The sequence below is a fragment of the Bacidia gigantensis genome (genome assembly GCF_019456465.1).
Source record: "Bacidia gigantensis strain McMullin 20006 chromosome Unknown contig_295, whole genome shotgun sequence".
NCBI lineage: Eukaryota > Fungi > Ascomycota > Lecanoromycetes > Lecanorales > Ramalinaceae > Bacidia > Bacidia gigantensis.
Genome location: NW_025408608.1, coordinates 1,421,267 through 1,439,675, shown reverse-complemented (window position 1 = coordinate 1,439,675; position 18,409 = coordinate 1,421,267). Strand labels below are relative to the sequence as shown.

General features: G+C 49.4%; 7 protein-coding genes across 7 annotated transcripts; 2 read left to right on the top strand and 5 right to left on the bottom strand.

Annotated features, from left to right (window-relative positions):
* Positions 1-434: 434 nt before the first annotated feature.
* KY384_008469 (uncharacterized protein) lies at positions 435-2,425 on the bottom strand (the record flags this gene model as incomplete). Its single annotated transcript, XM_044816958.1, is given in 7 exon segments — positions 435-461; positions 517-728; positions 778-1,039; positions 1,088-1,704; positions 1,748-1,906; positions 1,921-2,303; positions 2,361-2,425. 7 exon segments carry the CDS (start codon positions 2,423-2,425, stop codon positions 435-437), a joined length of 1,725 nt encoding a protein of 574 aa, XP_044666323.1.
* Positions 2,426-2,890: 465 nt separating this feature from the next.
* On the top strand, positions 2,891-4,166 carry KY384_008468 (uncharacterized protein; the record flags this gene model as incomplete). The annotated part of the gene is made up of 3 exons (XM_044816957.1): positions 2,891-2,908; positions 3,062-3,280; positions 3,402-4,166. The coding sequence occupies 3 exons, from the start codon at positions 2,891-2,893 to the stop codon at positions 4,164-4,166; spliced, it is 1,002 nt and encodes a 333-aa protein (XP_044666322.1).
* A 60-nt stretch (positions 4,167-4,226) lies between these two features.
* On the bottom strand, positions 4,227-5,725 carry KY384_008467 (uncharacterized protein; the record flags this gene model as incomplete). The annotated part of the gene is made up of 4 exons (XM_044816956.1): positions 4,227-4,425; positions 4,475-5,236; positions 5,298-5,478; positions 5,533-5,725. 4 exons carry the CDS (start codon positions 5,723-5,725, stop codon positions 4,227-4,229), a joined length of 1,335 nt encoding a protein of 444 aa, XP_044666321.1.
* Positions 5,726-6,524: 799 nt separating this feature from the next.
* Positions 6,525-8,754, bottom strand: KY384_008466 (uncharacterized protein; the record flags this gene model as incomplete). The annotated part of the gene is made up of 4 exons (XM_044816955.1): positions 6,525-6,690; positions 6,938-8,414; positions 8,495-8,528; positions 8,578-8,754. The coding sequence occupies 4 exons, from the start codon at positions 8,752-8,754 to the stop codon at positions 6,525-6,527; spliced, it is 1,854 nt and encodes a 617-aa protein (XP_044666320.1).
* A 718-nt stretch (positions 8,755-9,472) lies between these two features.
* PRP10 (U2 snRNP component prp10) lies at positions 9,473-13,225 on the bottom strand (the record flags this gene model as incomplete). Its single annotated transcript, XM_044816954.1, has 1 exon — positions 9,473-13,225. The coding sequence occupies one exon, from the start codon at positions 13,223-13,225 to the stop codon at positions 9,473-9,475; it is 3,753 nt and encodes a 1,250-aa protein (XP_044666319.1).
* Positions 13,226-13,342: 117 nt separating this feature from the next.
* On the top strand, positions 13,343-14,317 carry KY384_008464 (uncharacterized protein; the record flags this gene model as incomplete). Its single annotated transcript, XM_044816953.1, has 1 exon — positions 13,343-14,317. The coding sequence occupies one exon, from the start codon at positions 13,343-13,345 to the stop codon at positions 14,315-14,317; it is 975 nt and encodes a 324-aa protein (XP_044666318.1).
* A 111-nt stretch (positions 14,318-14,428) lies between these two features.
* On the bottom strand, positions 14,429-17,143 carry KY384_008463 (uncharacterized protein; the record flags this gene model as incomplete). The annotated part of the gene is made up of 4 exons (XM_044816952.1): positions 14,429-14,557; positions 14,606-14,706; positions 14,756-15,420; positions 15,945-17,143. The coding sequence occupies 4 exons, from the start codon at positions 17,141-17,143 to the stop codon at positions 14,429-14,431; spliced, it is 2,094 nt and encodes a 697-aa protein (XP_044666317.1).
* Positions 17,144-18,409: the final 1,266 nt, after the last annotated feature.

The window sequence follows — 18,409 nt, the reverse complement described above, 5'->3', positions numbered from 1 at the left end:
TCCTGACGTATGAACTGGCTCGCAGGATCTGCTAAGAGATCCATTGGGTCATATCGGCCTAATAAAAGACTGGCGCGGATGTCAGTCTGACGCCGGTCAGGCTGGACCTCCCCATGCCCCATGCACGTCGTAGCTTGCGTCGAGTATTACACTTGGCAGCATTTCTACGCATTCGCTGCATTTCGAGCGGTAACTTTGCGGAAGAGAATACTCAGCCATGGTGCAGTCTGGCATCTGGAGAAGCTCATCGTTCTGAAAAGTGCAATGCATTAATTGGGTAGAATACATTTCGAAGACAATAGGTAGTAAATGCCGCTTGATCCCCACTTTTCGTGTTGACTACGTGACCAAATGGCACAAACCGCGGTAGCAAGCGTCTTGATGGACTCAAATGTTGGTCTGCACCTGGAGTCCTGACTTAGTGATGAATCCGTTCACCAGGCGTTGACCTCAAAGCTCTCCTATAAGCAAGTCAGTTCTGTTGCAGTGAAATCTTTAATCTCAAATTTCACAAACCTCTGAAAAGTAAGTGGTAACCACAGTCCTGTCCGCGAACTTTCGACCTGCGAGTGCTTGCAAAGCTTTGCGGGCAGATTCAGGCGTATCGTACTTGACGTAAATCTTGCCCACCCCATTCGATTGCCTGCTTCCTCCACTGGGTCTCGGGACTTTCATCTCGAGTACAGCACCGTATTTCTCGCACTCTTCTTTAATGTCCTCGCAGATTTCTGTACCTTATTAGTATATGCTCCGGGGTAATATCTAGATGAAACATACCTTCGTACTCCTCACCGTCCATGAGCTCTTCCGGAGTCACCATGTTGAGAAGTTGCAGCACTCTGCCTTCGTCCAACGTATCTGACGTCGTGCCTGCAAGCATTGACATAGCGCTGACGCCCATCTCCAGGCCTGCTGCTTGAGCAAAGCCAATGCTGGCACGAGCTACCTTAAGATGCTTCTCACCCAGTTCCATTCCATTAAGGCCTTCAACAGCTATATCTGTCACTGCAGGATCCACGTACTCGCAGAAAGCAATGCCCTACAAACTGTCAGCCCTAGAAAACCGCTCATGGTGTAGACCTCTTACTCTTGAGTCTCCAGTACTGGCATCCTTTACCAGGACGAATGCCTTTAGCTGACCAAAAGCAACCAGCAATTCAGTCACTTGCTCATCTGCAAGATTGGGGAGGAGATTAGTGACACTGATCTTGTTCGGCGTGTCTGGGACCAGCGATGAAACCTCTCCTTCCTGATAATCTTGGTCTTCGGCAGCGGACGGCACTATGTAGTCTTTCGGGCGTTTGATCTGCAGGCCTTGTGAAGCGCCATTTGCGCTACCATTCATATCCATGGCGTCTCCGTCGTCAAGGGCAATCCCGTCAAGCGCGAGCGCTACAGTCGCTTCATTTGGAGATTTGAATTCAAGAAGGGCAAAGGATGTGTCTTTTGCAACTTGAGCCATTATACACGGATCCGTAGAAGATATGACATTGAGGCCATTCAGTTGGACATTGAAAAAATTGATGAGAGCTTCTTCCTTTCCTAAGGAGGGTAAATTCGAAACAAATAGTCGCTTTGATTGTCGAGCATTGGAGGGTTTCAGGGCAGCACTACCTGCTCCACCACTGGGTTGGTTCATGAAAGCCTGCAACTTGCTTGGGTCCATAGGTTGTTGGCGAGGGGCTCCGGGCAACGGAAACATGCCTAGATTCGTCAGATTGGTTAGTACAGGGTGCAGTGGACTTACCTGAAAGTTTCGCCTGCTCGGCCGTTACATTTTCGTAACCTGGCGGTTTGATGTCCCACTGTGTCAGTCTCCTCTTCCTATCAAGCACGGACTCGATATCCGTAAGATCTGGAGTAGGCTCCTTCTTCCTTGGTGGAGGTGTAGGACTCTTCTTTCTAGCTTGCATTGCAAACTCGTCACGATCATTTTTGGGGAACCCCCTATCCCGCCCACCTCCCCCAGGTCCTCTATCCATGCGATCGGCGAATAGGTCTCTGTCTCTCCGAGGTGGTCGATCGAAGTCGTCGCGTCGTGCATCTCTCCTTGACATGCCACGGTCATCACGATCACCTCGCCCTCGGTCCCGATCCCACCCACCAGGCGCCCTTTCATCGCGTGGGTCCGGTCTTGAGTAGCGGTCTTCTCGCTCTCTAGCTCGATAATCTCGGCTGGAGGAATAGGAGTCCATTTCTGGTTCTCGCCTTCGTCTATGAGGTGATCTCGACCGCCGTCGTTCATTTCCCCGGTAGTGTTCCCTCTCTCTGTCTCGATCGCCTCGGCGATCATCCCGAGAGGACTATGAGTATTTCCAGTCAAAAAATTTGTACGCAGCAGGCAAGCTTTCAGAACTTACGTAGTGATCACGAGATGATCCATATCCTCTTGGATCTCCACCCGTAGGTCTTTCAGCATCTCCATGCTTTCGTATGCGCGGCAGGCTGTCTGTTGGTGCCATGCCTCGTGAGTAGCTATCAATGTTCATGCTACCTCGAAATGAGGTGACCAATCACATATGATGAAGAGAGTCTTGTGTCGCGCCTAAGTCGGTAGTAGATGTCAAAATTCAAAGAACACAGATTGGTAGAAGTGGCAAGAGTTTGGGTTCGCGAGAAGTGTCAATCAGTGAAGCTGTTGGGTCCTCTGCAATTTTATGCGATGTCTGCGAGACCAGCGCCAAGCACGTAGATATAATCAAATATGTGTAGTTTTATCAAATGAAACGCGCATCGCGTACTCTAGCACGTCTCGCTCAATGTTCACGATCTTCTCGAGTCGTCAGATCTGAAAGATTGATTGCCACCTGTACTGAGTCAGTATGCGCACTGCTCAATGGCGAAAGCTGCCCATCGGTCTGACGGAACTTTGCCTTGACACAACCTTGCGATGTGGACAATCATTCCGGTAAGCACAAAGCGCTTCATTACTTACACTCTCTGACATTATCAGATGGCGAAAGTCTGAGGACAACACATGGTCCTGTGCGCTACATGGTCGAATACTCTCCTTCAGACAGGATCCGACCATCCTTCATTACCGGGCTTCATTTCCTGAAAGCTCTCTTTCTCCTCTCACACCTCCCCCTCTTCGCCCTCGTCCACGTCGGGTCCCCCAGACGAGGATAATACAGAAGCACTCGTAAATCACTACCTCAATCTTGGTCCCGATCTTACAGAACTCTACGAGCAATGGTCCTCTGCAGATACCAATTTCAAGAAGAAGGCGCCCAGATTCGCTGGCGTCCGCATCCTAAAGCAGGATGCGTGGGAAGCATTGGTAGGTTTCATCTGCAGCAGCAACAATAATATCATACGGATATCACAGATGGTAGGGCGCATTTGCTTTCTTTTCACTTGTCACCTGCCAAGCTCCTCGCTCTGATGCATATGTGGTGCAGATGGAAAAGCTTTGCCTACACTATGGCCCTCTCATCGGCCACCTGGACTCAAAGCCCTACCATGACATGCCTTCGCCCTCTGCCTTGACAAGACCAGGTGTAGAAGCTCATCTCCGTCAACTCGGCTTTGGCTATCGCGCCAAATATCTCTATCAGACCGCACTCCTCGTTACCCAAGATCATGAGCCTGGCTGGCTTGATAGTCTACGAAACCCTGAATCGCCCGTCATTGGTGCAAAGATAGCAGATGCGGGCAAGATGCTACCTGGTGGACGAGAAGGCTACCGTACAGCTCACGCAGAGTTACTCACGCTTCAAGGCGTAGGTCCCAAAGTCGCAGACTGCGTTTGTTTGATGGGATTAGGGTGGGGCGAAGCTGTACCAGTTGATACTCATGTGTGGCAGATTGCACAACGAGATTACAAATTTGGTAAAGGGAAACATAGCTCTTTGACGAAAGATACGTATGATGCTGTGGGAAACAAATTTAGGAGCTTGTGGGGAAAGGAGGCCGGATGGTCGCATAGCGTGCTGTTCACGGCGGATCTAAGAGCTTTCTCGGATAGACTCACTGCGAAGACGGAAACGGTAAAGGTGAAGGCGGAAGTTGATTCGGAAGAGAAGGCTGTGAAAGAGACCGTCCAAAGAACAGCAGATGTCCTTAAACCTGTGAGCGTGAAGAGGGAATTTGAGGGCGAAGAGTCAACTTTAAATGTATACGAATCAAGTACCAAAAAATCTGTTAAGAGAAGGCGGAAGGGATGATGAATAATTGGTGGGTTTTCCAGAAATCTTTTGGTATCTAATTGTACAATGCAAAAGCCATCATCGTTGGTGAAGCTTCTTTATCCTCGTTGCACCCTCGTACACTCCTCGGTCTATCGCAGCGGCCACGGTCAAAGTGCCCCCAATAACTGCGCAAACGCCGGTCAAGAAGCCTGCAAAACTTTTCGGCCGCTCCTCTCGATTTATGACTTTCATCGGAGAGATGTCGTAGCTGAAGAACACGCCTGGTATACCGCCCCTGACATGCAGTGTTAGCTCTGAAGGAGAGATGAGAATTGAAGGCCTACCTGGCATGCAATCTCTCCTTATGGCCCTCCTGACTGTCACTTCCACCAGCCAGACTCCTTTTGTGGCTCGTGACGCTATACTGGTGCGTCTCCAGACTACCATCTTGTCCTCTCCCATGGCTACCGACAGGTAAGACGTCATCCAGCTCGTCGTTTTGAATAGTCAGGGCCGATCCCAATGTTCCCTTCGGCCGCCAGCCAAGCGGCAAGTAACTCGTGCTCACGACTTTGACAAAGTACATATAGTTGAACGCCGGGTCGTCTGTCAGCTGCTCTGTCTTATCCAGAGGATTCGCATGATTGTTCGTCCATGGCATATTCCTCGACCCCAACCTCTTCGTCACATCTGCAGGTATTTGGGGCCCAAATCGCAAATGATGAATATGGTGTGTGAATGTATGCCCAGGTTCGCCCTCTGGCACATCCAAATAATTATTGAGGTCATGTACGTGCATCTGCCCATTCGAGAAGCTCCGTCCCGGCGCGATGTGGAAATTGCCCACTACCTTATTGACCCGAAAGCCTCCTTCGATGCGACAACCTTGCCCTCTTTGCGCGTCCAGCTTCTCTGAGTAGTGTTCCCGCTCGCATTGCTCGACGCCTTCGCCACGGCCGAAAGCCCATGAGACGCTCGCGTAGGCTTCGCGCACTTCTTCGCATGATGTGCAGCAGCCTTGCTTCTTTGCTGTTGGGGGCGCTGGGGCGCTATAGCAATTTCCGCAGTAGTCGGGGGAAAGATGAGATGCTTCTTCGTCACCATGCCTGTGCAAAGTCAATGGATCAGCTTCCGCAGCCATGAGGGACTAAGGGCCCAGTGACGTACAGATCCAATGCGTTGACATTGATGGGCATACCTCCCTCCTTCAGAGGCGACAATTGCACTTTGCTGATTCCATGCTTGACTCCGGTTTGTTGCTCTCCAGAGACATCCATAACGTCCAGCGTCAGAAGTTCGCATGGTATTCGCGGGAATGTGATATTCATGTGTATCTCCATTTTCTCCCCTACGCGAGAGTAAGTTCGAGAACAAAAGCATGGGTTTCCAATACTATGCTCACCTCTCCCTTTGTCAACTATCAGTTCCGGATGCACATATACCCTCCTGTAGTCCGACCATTCTCCTAGAACCAGATAGAGGACTATCAGCAAGGAAATAATTGTCACTACGCCTCCAGACGTCGTCCGGACGCGCGCATCTTCCACCGTCTTGGTGAATGCATCTAGCCGTGTGAAACGCGACTTGGCGGGCATGATAGGCAATGAAATCCGTTTTTTCGAGTAGATCGTGGATTGTGGGATGGAAAGATTACGCAAGGCTCGAGGGAGGTTTGGAGTCCGGGTCAAGCCAATCGGGGAGAATTAGAGGCGGCAGCCTAAGCTCGAGCAGAGGCTTGTGTGCGATTCATCGGGATCTCATATGCATCAGTGTCTTTCAATGCACATTTCATTGCATATTGCGCATGAAGATTCTTGGAATTCATCTGGACACTGGGCCTTTACGCAGAGAACAAGAAGGGAAAGGCGTGGGTCGCGGCACAGCCCGAGACAGCCGCCCCGGAGATCGATTGATAGCGCCCGAGGGGCCACTTCTTTCACTTCATCTGATGATTCTGTTCAATTGATGATCTTTTCGATTGGCCATTCAGGGCCGAGTCTCCTTTCCTCAAGACTACGCTGTCCCAATTGTCGTGATCTGATCGAACAAGAACATCTCTCTGACCAACACATTTGACAACGATGTGCATACTTCGCAAGTCATAGTTGACACCGAGATTCACTTGTGAGATCTTTTTCTCATGTAAAATGACACAGTCCGAAGACATCCAGCAAAGCCCAAAGCTCGCGCTTTGACTTTGATCATGCAACGTAAATGTGAGTCGAAGGATGAGTCTACTTTGACGTCTTGATTCACCCTCAGACTCTTAGTCTGTCCTGTCGTCCAAAGCGAGCTTGAGGTTGGTCGCCATCACCATTTTCTTTGGAACTAATAAAAATCGTCCCGTCTGTAGTCAAGATTTCGTTCTTCCTTTTATGAGTAGAGAATCTCATCTCATACCGACGCTATCCCGAGGAATTTGGTCCCTACAAAAGGGCTTGTTTTATCTGCATGAAGAAGGCTAGCACGCAAATATAGATTGATGTCAAATTCAACAGCCAGGCGAGTCGACTTGACATGCTTGATCGTAGAACCACCGATCCCACCAGAAATACCTCCCCTGGATGTGACTGAAGAGTCAACATTAAGGCGACCAGGACAATTCACAAAATTTCTCTCCTCTAAGCCTTCTCGACCCGGGTACATCAATGCAAGTATAGTTCAAGAATAGCAAAAAACCACAATTAAGACTTCATTGACTAGAATTTGCTAACTTTCTTTTGTATGGAGACTTTTACTGATAAATTCACTCATATTGCACTTTATCTGCGATTCCTAGTCGGCTAGACTAATCTAATACCTCTCACCTTAAGTGCCCCAAATTATCTCTCCTGACCCTCTGCCCCGCTGTCTCAACTGCTGTTCCATTCTTTTCCCACGTGCTCTTCAGTCCCCAGACCTCTGCACTGACCCCAACACCCTCGCTCAAATCATTCGTCCCCAGAACGACGGTATCCAGCTCTCTCTCTGGAAAGAAAGTTACTGTGGCTGTATCTGCGCCATTATTCAAAAACACTTCCAGTATCGATCTGTCGATAACGCCAAAAAGTCTAAACGTCTGCGTATCAGGATCAATGAGGCTGTTGGTGGAGAATTTGTCTGTGAGGAAAGGATTATCGTAGCCGTGGATGTAACCACGGTTAAGCCAGAAGGGCGTATCGCCGCCTAGGAAAAAGCCGCCGCGGATGGATTCGCCAGTCACGGAGGAGAGAAAGGTGAAATTTGCGGTGCCTGTCGCATTTACGTTGGGGATGTTGGTTATGTTAACGGAGAAGGCCAGGGCGCCGGAGGGGACGTTAGAGCTGTAGTCGTAGAGGATTGAGGTGTTGATGAGCTTATCGGAGTCTGTGAGGGGACCAGGTGTGGTGTGGAGAGAGCTGAGGTCGTAGGGGTACGAGAGAAGGGTGAAACTTTCACGTGTGGTGTTGGCAAGGACTTGTCGGCGTGGGAGACTCATGATTGAGCGGAAGTTCTCGAGGTCTCCTGTAGGAACTTGCTGAGCGTATTGCCAGTTGCTCGCCCAAGCTATGCTGATTTGTGGGGATGTCTCGGGAATATTATAGAAGAACTGGCCAGCATAATTATCTTTAGCGAAATCTGTGAGTCGAGTCGCACCGTCTACTGCTGTGAAATGGGTGCCATTGAATGTGCCAGGGAAGTATTCGGTTATACTGCCACCCAGTGGCGCGCCTGGATTTATGCTGATTGCAAGAACATACATCTGCAAGTCTCTAGCAATGTTTGAACTCTCGAAAGGCTCAGGAATAGAAGCATTCTTGAGCATTGGAACAGCTATGAGGTTTGGGCACTCATATTGCAAACCTTCGAGGCCAGCTTGGGAGAAATTAGAAGCATGAGTCCAATTTAGAAGATTTGGCGAAGAATATATGCCGACCACAAATTCTTGGGAATAGGCTATGACCGCAATCCACTTATTGGATGGTGCATGCCACAAAACTTTTGGATCTCGGAACTGTTTGCTACCGATCGAAATAACAGGATTTCCAGAGTATTTTGTAAATGTGTATCCCCCGTCCTTGGAATAGGCAATCTGCTGCGTCTGCTCCTCCGTTGTATAGTACGTGTACATAGCAACTACTCCATTACTCTGATTGGGGAAGAACCCACTTGTATTATTCACATCGATGACAGCAGAGCCGGAGAAGATGCCATCACCAGGCGTGTCAGGGAAGATGGCAATCGGCTGGTTGTCCCAACTGTAGAGATCTTTTGATGTTGTATGGCCCCAATGCTGATTACCGGCTATCGTATCCGTGGGGTTGTCTACTTAGATTCTCAGCTCTCTATCATCCTCAAGAACGATGAAATTGGCCACGAACACTGGTAATAGAGGTGAAATAAACCGTCAGCATCGACAAACATGCCGTTTGGGTCATTCTGTGTCTCTCTTCAGATGTATCTCTTGGATGTCTTCTGTTGCGCATACCATGAACTCTTTCGGGGGGCTGTAATGTATTTGCGGTCTGAGCGCCCCAGTATAATCACCTGTGATGGGTGTGCCTGTTGGCACACCACTTTCGCTATACACACTTGTTGAGGATTGTGCAAACGCATTAGAAATCGAAATCAGCAGTGCTAAGAGGGTCTGCTGACAAGAAAGCATCTTGAGGTATACGAAAATCGAGTGAACGCACTCTGGCAAGGAGTAGCGAGTACTACGGCATAGGAAGAGTGGGAGTGCATCATCATCATATATGCGTCCAGGACGTCAACGCATGTGCATACCAAGAGAAGCCAGCCATTGACCCCGCTACAGGAAACAGTCCTGGCTGGTCTTTTCCCCGCGCGGTGTCTACTTCTGTGAACGGCTTCAGGTGGAGAAAGTCAAGCAGCTTGTACGGCTTCAGAAGGCTGTAATGGGGCCGAGGAAGGGCCGACTTGAACGTTTTCCCCTTTTCCGAAGCTTTGAAGCGCAGATCTAGGCCTTACCGATATCTCGGCGTTCTAAGTCAGGAACGTCGCATTCAATATACCGTCGAAGATCGCATCATGATGATTTGAAGGTTCAAAAAGGAAGGTCCCTCGGTTGCCTTACTTGGTGGGCAACAAAAGCGCTAAGAATGGGTCCCGCCGGGATCGGCTGCATTGATAGTATCAATCCTTGTGACCTGCTTGTGCCGAAGATCGAGGATTGCATATGTGACATTCAACAGGGACATACCTGAATAGAGTGAAATACATTGGCGAATAGTTTCTGTATACGAGTATCATGCTTGTTAGGCAATGTAACCAAGAGTCCTATAACAACAATTTTTGGAAAGATAAAGGCTCAAAATCAGTAAGCCTATCAATGTTCTGTATTACTTCGCACCGAAATTGGCTCACAGGACGATGTTCAGCTCATGTCTTAGGAGCTTCTCTTCGTCCAAATTTGGGTAATAGGGAACCATCGAGTCCGCGCTCTGGACGTATGCATCATTGTAGAGCCTCCAGTACGGCGTCCTGACCTTCCTCGCCGGGTGAAAGAGGCCCGCCCATACGTAGTTCATTACTAGGCCTGTTCCGACTGCCATGCGGATAGCATCAATAGCCTCGACAATACGATCGATAACGTGTGGTGACGTCTCAAAAATATTGGGATATAGCAAATTGAGCAGGTGCATCATTGCGTCTTCGCACCCAAGTCCGACTACGCCCAACGCGACGTGTTTGACGACCGAGGCAGCAGTCTGCCGATGTACCTGATCGCGGTCGATGAGGGCATCCTCAAGCAATGGAGTAACGGCATAGACATAATCCTTAGCCATCTCACCAATGTATTCGAATAGGAAAGAGAGAGACTTCAGTACACCATTCTGGACGTTGAGCTCCGGAACGCGATACTCGTTCATTAGGGCTGGGAGCACTGTAAACGGTGCACATGTCTCAGCAACAATACCGATCGCAACAGCGGTACAGACACGGCTCTGTCTTTCCTGTACCCGCAGGTTGTTAAGGAGCGTTGCGAGAACGTCTTGAGGTCCAATGGCTTTGGCAATGAAGCCGAACGTGTTGTTGGCTGCTCGTCGAATGCCCTTCTTGTGCGCTTTCAGCATGTCAAGTAACTCAAAGCAAATTCGCATCCATTCTCTCGCATTGACGCTTTCAGGTCCTCGATCAGCAATACGTCCGACAAGATCAATCGTGTTTTCTTGCACTTTTTCGTGGCGATTGCGAAGAATAGGTGTGAGTCGAGGTAAGAGGTCTTTGATAGGGGGCTTCATGGAATTGATACCAACAACGGTCACAATGCTGCGTAAGGCGGACAAGATCGAACCTAGCACCTCCGGATATTCTTCACCTAAGTATTCGTAAAGGACTACACTTAGATTCGACATAAGCGCATCTTCGCCGCACTGCTTCATCACTAGTGCAATACGCGATATGAGATCGGCTGCTTGCTGGCGAACGGTGGCTGATTTGTTGTTAAGCCGCCAAAGTATTGTACTGACGATCTGTGGTAAGTATGGCTTGCATCGCGTCCCCAGGGCGTTTACGACCGTCCCAAAGCCATTGAGCATGACAAAGTCCGTTGCGCTGTCCGATTGCTCCTGGAAAGAAAACAAAAGACCGTCGACCAACTGCTCCTCCAGTCTTTCGGCGATATCTGCAGCGCCTAGACTTGCTACTACCTTTTCGATGGTCTCAAGCGTCATCTTCCGGTAGCTCTCGGACTCATCCTTAAGGTTCTTCACAACACGCTCAACAATCTCGCTGACACCAACCTTCTGACCCAGATCAACAGTTGTAGAAACCACAGATTGATAATTTCGTTTGTCAAGAGACAGCCGTCGAACCCAGAAAGACTTGAAGAACTCAGAGAGAACACTTTCTTTCAGATATGCAGCCGTAACGCCGTCGGTGCCTGCGCACTGGGAAACCACTTTCAGAACGACTTTCTTCATTTCTTCATCTGGCGACGAGAACTCTCTGAGGAGAATCTCCATGATTTGGCTGGTATAGTAGTTGGCATATTCCTCGTCCATTAGCGGAATGATATAGCCAACGGCTTTCAGGAAACCTGCCAAGCCTTTGCCCCTTTGCTTCCGAGCGCCAGTCCACAGAGGATTAAGTATATCGTCAAAACTTTCGATACCATAAGGATTAGCGGCCTCAGCGAGTGCTGCAATAGCTAGACTCGTCACCGTCCGGACTTTCGCTTGCTCATCGCTTAGATTATCGCCAATGCAGTCCACTAGACCTTTCAGATGCGGCAAGATGGCACAACCCATCAGGATAGGGATTTGTTGCACGATTTTCACACCAGTGTGACGAGCTTGCCATGACTTTTTGCTTCGGCACACAGCTCGTAAGAATGGTAGTAGAGCTGGTATACCAAGAGCGGAGGCGACAACTGCGAAAGCTCGAGCTGTTGTGTTGCGTACATATTCGTCAACATGATCAATATCTGGCCGCATTGTGCTGATCATGTGGGCAAGTCCAGCCGCTTTGCTCAGATTAGAGATGATCTCTCGACCTTCAACGCGTGCGTAGTAGTCTTGATCGATAAGTAAGGGCTCGATAACGACTAGAATCTTGTGGACATAAGGCCGGACGAGATCGTCAAGCTTATATAGTATCCTGTCGATGACCTTGACGAGAAGATGGCGTTCCTGGTCCTCGAGGGTTTTCTCCATGAGCAATGGCAAAATCTGGTTAAACAAGGGACCGGCTCCAAATTGCCGAGCGTTGTCAGTAAGTTGACGAAGAGCTGTCTTTCTCATAGGTGGCGTTCCGTTCTTGACCTTCAGTAAAAGTCTCATGATCTTTCTCTCTTTGAGCTCTTCCACAGACATTGCATTCTCATCTGAGCCATCGACGAGCTTGCCAAAGTAGGTCATGTCCTCTGTTTTGAAGAACTGAAGATCACCGACACCTGGAATTTCTGTTGGTAGCTGCTTGCCCATTGCCCGCGCATTTTCCGGCTCCTGCATCATGAAACCCCCAAAACCGGAAGAATTTGCCTGCGGAGCAGGCGTGCTCGTCAATTTTCGAGCTGCAGATCTGATAGGTGCATATCCTGGCGGAGGCTCGAGGATTTTGTATCCTTCGCTAGGCAGCATCATGTCAAGTTCCTCGTCTGAAAGGGCCGCATTCCTAGATGAGATGTCTGTGCCAAACGATGTCGGCATCAATGGACCTTGTCCTTGAGAAGGATGCATTGGTGTAGCAAGGCCTGACTGGCCCACAGGTGTCGCATCTGCCAGGGAAGGAGCTTGATCCCATCTTGATCGGCGCGAGGCCGCAACGGGAGCAGCTCCAGGAGGCGCCGGTGTCTGGTCCCACCGAGACCGCTTTATTTGTGCATCGGTAGCTTCAGATGCTGGTGTGCTATCTGCAGCAATATCCCATCTTTGTTTGCGCTTCCTGCCGGACGCCACAGTAACTGCTGAGCCAGCATCCTTATTTTCCTTGTCACTGCTATCTTCTTGTTTCAAAGTTGGCTTGTGCTCGACGATACCGTCTTCTCCCTTCTCCTTTCTCTCTTCGAGGACTCTTTGAACTCTTTCCTCTTCCCGGTCCAATTCTCGTGCTTGCATAATCTCACGGTAGCTTTGCCCTTCATCCTCAATGCCAGCTTGACTGTTTGCAGCGAATGGATCTGCACGAGTAGGTGTGAGAGGGCCTCGGGCAAGACGTCGCTTTTGGTAGTCAGTCTCGCGGTCTGCGATTCTAGCTGATTTCTCACGCCCAAGTAAGATATCCTGTTCTTCCACACCAGCGCCACTCGCAAACTCCTTCACCTGGTCTTTTGTGGCAGTATATTGGCCCACCAGGCGCCGACTATTATCGACATCATCCATTTCATCGTCATCGTCATCATGGCCATTTGTGGGAATTGACTCATTGTAGCCAGCGAACTTGTCCGATCCTTGACGGTCGTACAAAGAGGTATCAAAGCTCTCAGTCAGGGCAGCCTTAGTTGATGAGTCAGTTCGCTGGCTGGATGGATCGAAAGTCTTTGAACCTTTCTTTCCACTGGCTGCAGCGTTGCGTTCTTGCTGCAGCCTCTTCACCTCGGCGAAGTCGGCTGCGCTGGGGGTCAGTTTAAACTGAGCGTGCAACATGGAGAGATATAATTCACCATCAGACATATTGACGCACTCCTAGAAGAAACCAACAATCCCTTCACTGAGAACACATAGGTTGCTGTGATAGCGTTATCGAGGCTGGCGACAGTAGATTTGAATGATGGTGGAAGACGGCATCCCATGATTCTTCGAGTATCCGAGCCAAGAAAAGGCTGCGGCAACTTTAAGCGAGCTCTCCTTGACTTCCTGGAGCAGAAGAGTTGCTCCCATGTTGCGCGCCATGTGAGGATGCCATGGTACGAATGGCTTTGGAGCTCATCTGCTACTACATCAAAGAGTGGCAGCACTGCAGAGAGTAAGAGAATAGCCAAGCTTGACGACAAGCCTTCCTTCGCTGGAAAGGACTCGACTTTCCTAGGAGAAGAAGCAGCCGAAGTGGTAAAACGAGATGTGCCTACCGGCAAGATCAAACGACACTTTTCTGACCCATTCAATCTCATCGCCGCCGGTGTGCTGACAACAGTCACTCTGGGTTCATTCGCTGTCTACTGGAAGTTCCTGCGCCGGATACCCCAGGCTTCCCTTATTCGCGACAGTGATTGGCGGCGGCGCAGTCTACTCGGATATGTCACGCGTGTAGGCGATGGCGATAATTTCCATCTTTATCATACCCCGGGAGGCCGACTAGCTGGATGGGGCTGGCTGCCGTGGAGACAGGTGCCGAAGAAGGGACGCGAATTAAAGGATCGAACAGTTCACGTAAGATTTGCAGGCATAGATGCTCCGGAAATGGCACATTTTGGGAAACCAGAGCAACCTGGAGGCAGAGAAGCGATCGATTGGCTGAAACAATATATCCTGCATCGGCGTGTAAGAGCTTACGTCTATAAGAAGGACCTATATGACCGCGCTGTGGCAACGGTGTACGTCTGGAGATGGTGCTTGAGGCGTGATGTCGGACTGCAGATGCTCAATAGAGGCCTCGCTACTATTTATGATGCGAAGACTGGTGCTGAGTTTGGGGCTTTCGAAGACATGTACAGGAAAGCAGAGCAGCGGGCGAAGGCAAAGAAGAAAGGGATATGGAGTGGAGACATGAAGGATTTTGAAAGTCCACGGGATTACAAAAACCGGCTGAAAGGAAAAGGGGAATAGAGGCGTGGCGAAGAAGTGAACGGGAGATGAGCTGAGTATCTGAGAGAGTCCGTGTTGTGTCCATACGCTCTACAGCGCGACTATAAATGCATTTCTAATTCACAGGCCGTGCTAACCCTGAAACTTGAACGTTCTGCCACTGGCTGTTTTTCGTTCCTTCTCCTCATTTTCAGGTCTCGCTCTGTTGAGCACTTGCAAGAAGTCCGCAGTGCGCCGTCGCATTCGAGAATGAATGTAAGCCTGGGTACGTCAATTATGCCTGCACTTCATGCCATGCGGTGTACATACTTTCGACGCTTTGATATGATAATGAAAGTAGTCTCGGAACGTCTGAACATGCGAGATGCTTTCTTGCCTTCGTTGCGGTGTGAGATGTCGCGGGAACAAGACTTCCTCAATTAACCATAGCCCAGAGTGAACAAAGAAGCTGGATCTTACCAAACGTCACGTATCCTACCTCCCCAGTCTTACTGCTTGGTAGACCTGGGACCCCTTGTAGTTCGAGCGGAGGCTCATTCCGAAACAAAACTTGCGGCGCGTTCTGTATTGCTCTTCTTCTTGCGTCAACGAATTCTTGTAGGAAAACTTTCCCAAATATCCGGTCTGTCTCTTCCCTGAAGATGGTGCTGAAAATGACCGTAACTCTGTCATGGCTTGCCTTGATATAGATCGCCTCTTCGTCTCGATAGTGGATGGCCATGACCTCACCACCCTCACGTACACCTTCTGGTGCCGATTCTCGCGTGAACTTTGACGCTTCCTCTTGTCGTTTTCCGAAGTCATCAAACGCCCTTTCAAACGGTGCAGCCATAGCGTTGCGTTTGAGCAGGGAGACCCGGCGGACGAGGTCTTCTCTCGCTTCAGCGTCCGATGGAAGATTCTCTAAATCTATAAGAATGGAAAAGTCGTATCCGGCCTCTGGAGCGACAATGTAAGAGCCGTACTCTCTCTCGAGCACCTCTTGGGCCCCATAGTGAAGGAGTTCGCGGAAGCATTTTACGGAGATGGAGATGAGGATCTTGCTTTTGGAGTCGGGGGTAGACACATGAAAAGCGACATTATCAAAGTCTGATACCACTTGATCGATTGCGACTGGAGGGGCTCTGTTTCACCGTTGGTGATTGCCTGCAATGATGAAGGAGGGGTACCTGCCCTGAGAATCTTTCGGTCAGGAGGGATTGTATCAAGACATTCTGGTAGTCGAGAAGCAGCATTTTTCGGATTCAGCAATTTTTGATCGTAAGCATGAATTCGTGGTGCATGGCTTTACTTGAATTGAGAATGGTGCTTTCGCGCGATCTACAACGAATTTGAAGCTTGGCAAGAAGAACCGAAAATGACCACAGTGCTACGCAATAGTTGCTCTAGAATGTACCAGAATTTTCTATTCTCAGACAATTTTACTCGAATATCGTTTTGATTAGAACGGGCCGATTGTACATTACAATGAGTGGAACACATGCTTTCCAACCTTTTGAACGCCCACGCCTAATCACTTTCCAGGCTCCGGCCAGATCACAAGAATCAGTACTATGTTCTCCTCCAAAATCTGCGTACAGCCCAGCCGAGCTGCTGGAGTATCCAAAAATAGCTGTAGACTACGAAAATGACCGGTGCGGTTCCTAACAGCTTCACGAAGATCGAAGAGCTATCGTTTGCCATGATCTTCATCATTCCAGTCATAACGCCAATTGGGGCGTCCGGATGGAACATATGTTGCTTGTTGCTCATGATCATTGCTTGGGTCTTTTCAGCCCTGGGGAACATCATTTGTTCAAAAAGCTGGACGGCCTGGTCCAGCGTGAGGTTGTTATTTGGATCCTGGCTTTTCTCGAGCTGCTCTGCCAATTCGAGAGTATCTTTCATTGCCTTATTGACACCTTCTCCACCAAATGGCGTGGTAAGTGTAGCCGCGTCTCCAATGAGCGTGAAGCCCTTCTTGTGCTCCCACTTGCAGCCAACTGGCAATTCATACAGAGTCCATTGCCTTAATTTATCCGAATCACCCTGTCGGAAGAGCTCAGTCAACTCTGGCGCCCAATCTGCATGCCTTTCCAAAATCTTCTCTACCGTTCCCTTCTTGCCATACTTTTTTAAGGTTTCCTGTGCCTCGCCTTTGGGACATTGAAACCAACTCCGGATTTTGATACTGTCATTGCCCATTCTCTGGCCACCCACGGCACGACAATCACCCATAGCGAAGAGTGCACCGCGACCCACCATCTTGTTGACATGCGGACACGTCTTTGCGGGCTCTGGGATTTCCATCTCAAAACCACTTATACCAGAATAAGTTGGCTTAAGCCCATGCAGCCTTGCCCTGACCTTACTGAACGCACCATCTGCCCCTACGATCAAATCAAACGGGCCCTCCGCCTCCTCGCTTCCATCGAATATCAGCTTCCCATCTTCAGCCACCTCCCTCAAATGACGCCCCCATCTCACGGATTCCTTAGGCACACTCTCAAGCAAGATCTCCTTCAATCTTTCGCGATCGATCTCCGGGCGATCAAACACTCCAGTGTTCTGTTTCCCACCTCCCATATGTACCAATTGCGTCGCATTCTTGTCGGCAATGATCATTTCCTGGCCATCGTATCTTAAGCAGCCTACGAGCAGTTTCCAGAGGCCGCATTTTCGTAGTGCAGCAAGTCCAGTATCAGCATGTAAGTCGAGAGTGCCACCTTGATCTGGGCGGGCTATCGGAGAAGCATCAAGCTCGTAGAGTGTCACATCAAACTTCGCTTCCGAAACATATAAAAGACGCGCGAGCGTGAGACCAGCGGGTCCGGCGCCAACAATAGCGATTTTTGGCGTGGAGGCCATTATCCCATAAAGTAAACTGGCGGAAATGGTGTCTGTTTTTTTACAGGCGGCTTTGGCAGCCCTCCGAGGCCAAGTTCTATTCCGGGGAGCCCTTCTTAGGTGATTTTTGGGACGTATCCGGCTGGTCGCTTAGGGCTTGAGGAAATAGACACCACGCCAGACTATGGGATAGTATCGGTGCGGCGTGCGGTCGAAGTCAGTCAGGGTACTTTGGACCCGCTTCAAGCATGGGATCCAAAGACTTTTCTCGTTCGATCAACCAATGGTATCCAACTTTGGCCACGTTCAAATTCCAGGAAAGAAAGCATGGACACTCAATCTCGAGACTGCAAGAAAAATTCCGACTTCGTGATCCTTTTATAGAGCATCTGACTTCCCCTGACAGGTTTTTTGTTGATGGCATCCGATATGTCGATTCCTAAACCGGCGTATGGGACGTACTCGTATCCAGTCCCTACCCGCGAGACTCGCAAGCTGTCAAACTCTAAGGTACGTCAGGCCCGAATGCGGGGGGTGCCGGGGGTAAGTCAACCCTAAATGAATTTGGGTTCAGGCATCCTAAGCCGGCAACGGCAGCTTCGGCAATTATTCAAGCTCAAACCGTTGCTGCATCGATTAGAGAGAACACCCCCAGCCCCATAGTTTTTTTATCAAATCCAGCCGAGCAGAATCGTACAGCGCTATGTTAGGTTCAGCAGTAATGATAAAAAAGAGAAGGCTGCAAATGCATCATCGAACAAGATACATTGTTGTGCGGAGGGAATCGCAAGTGCTAACATCTAAGCATAACAAAAGAGAAAAAGATTTCTCAACTTGGTATTTCTTTGAAAATCTTAAACATGAAATTTGCAGAAAATGTCGGTCTGAGGTGATAGTCCTTACTGGCTTCATGACCATTCATGAACACATTATATACCTCTCGTACGTTTCAGACACGTCGTGCGATCAAAACAAGCCTTCGCAATGGCAAGGTGAGTCAACTCGCTACACTGTATCGGATATTCGACCTACTACTGCTCGTTTTTAAGACTTCCAGACCGCAAAGGTTGAGAAGTTGAGCAGGTCGCAGTATGATATTAGCGTTATGAAAACGCTAGGCTCCCACACTCAGCGGAGGACTGAGACTAGTCGTCACCTGTCTCGTACGTTAAGAAGAATTAGCTGATACGAAGTTTTGAAATATTATCGAAGGTGTTTAGCCAAGAACACTGTCTCTGGGAGAGGGGTTGGATAGTAGGCATCAATCCTTTCGAAGCCAAATTTTTC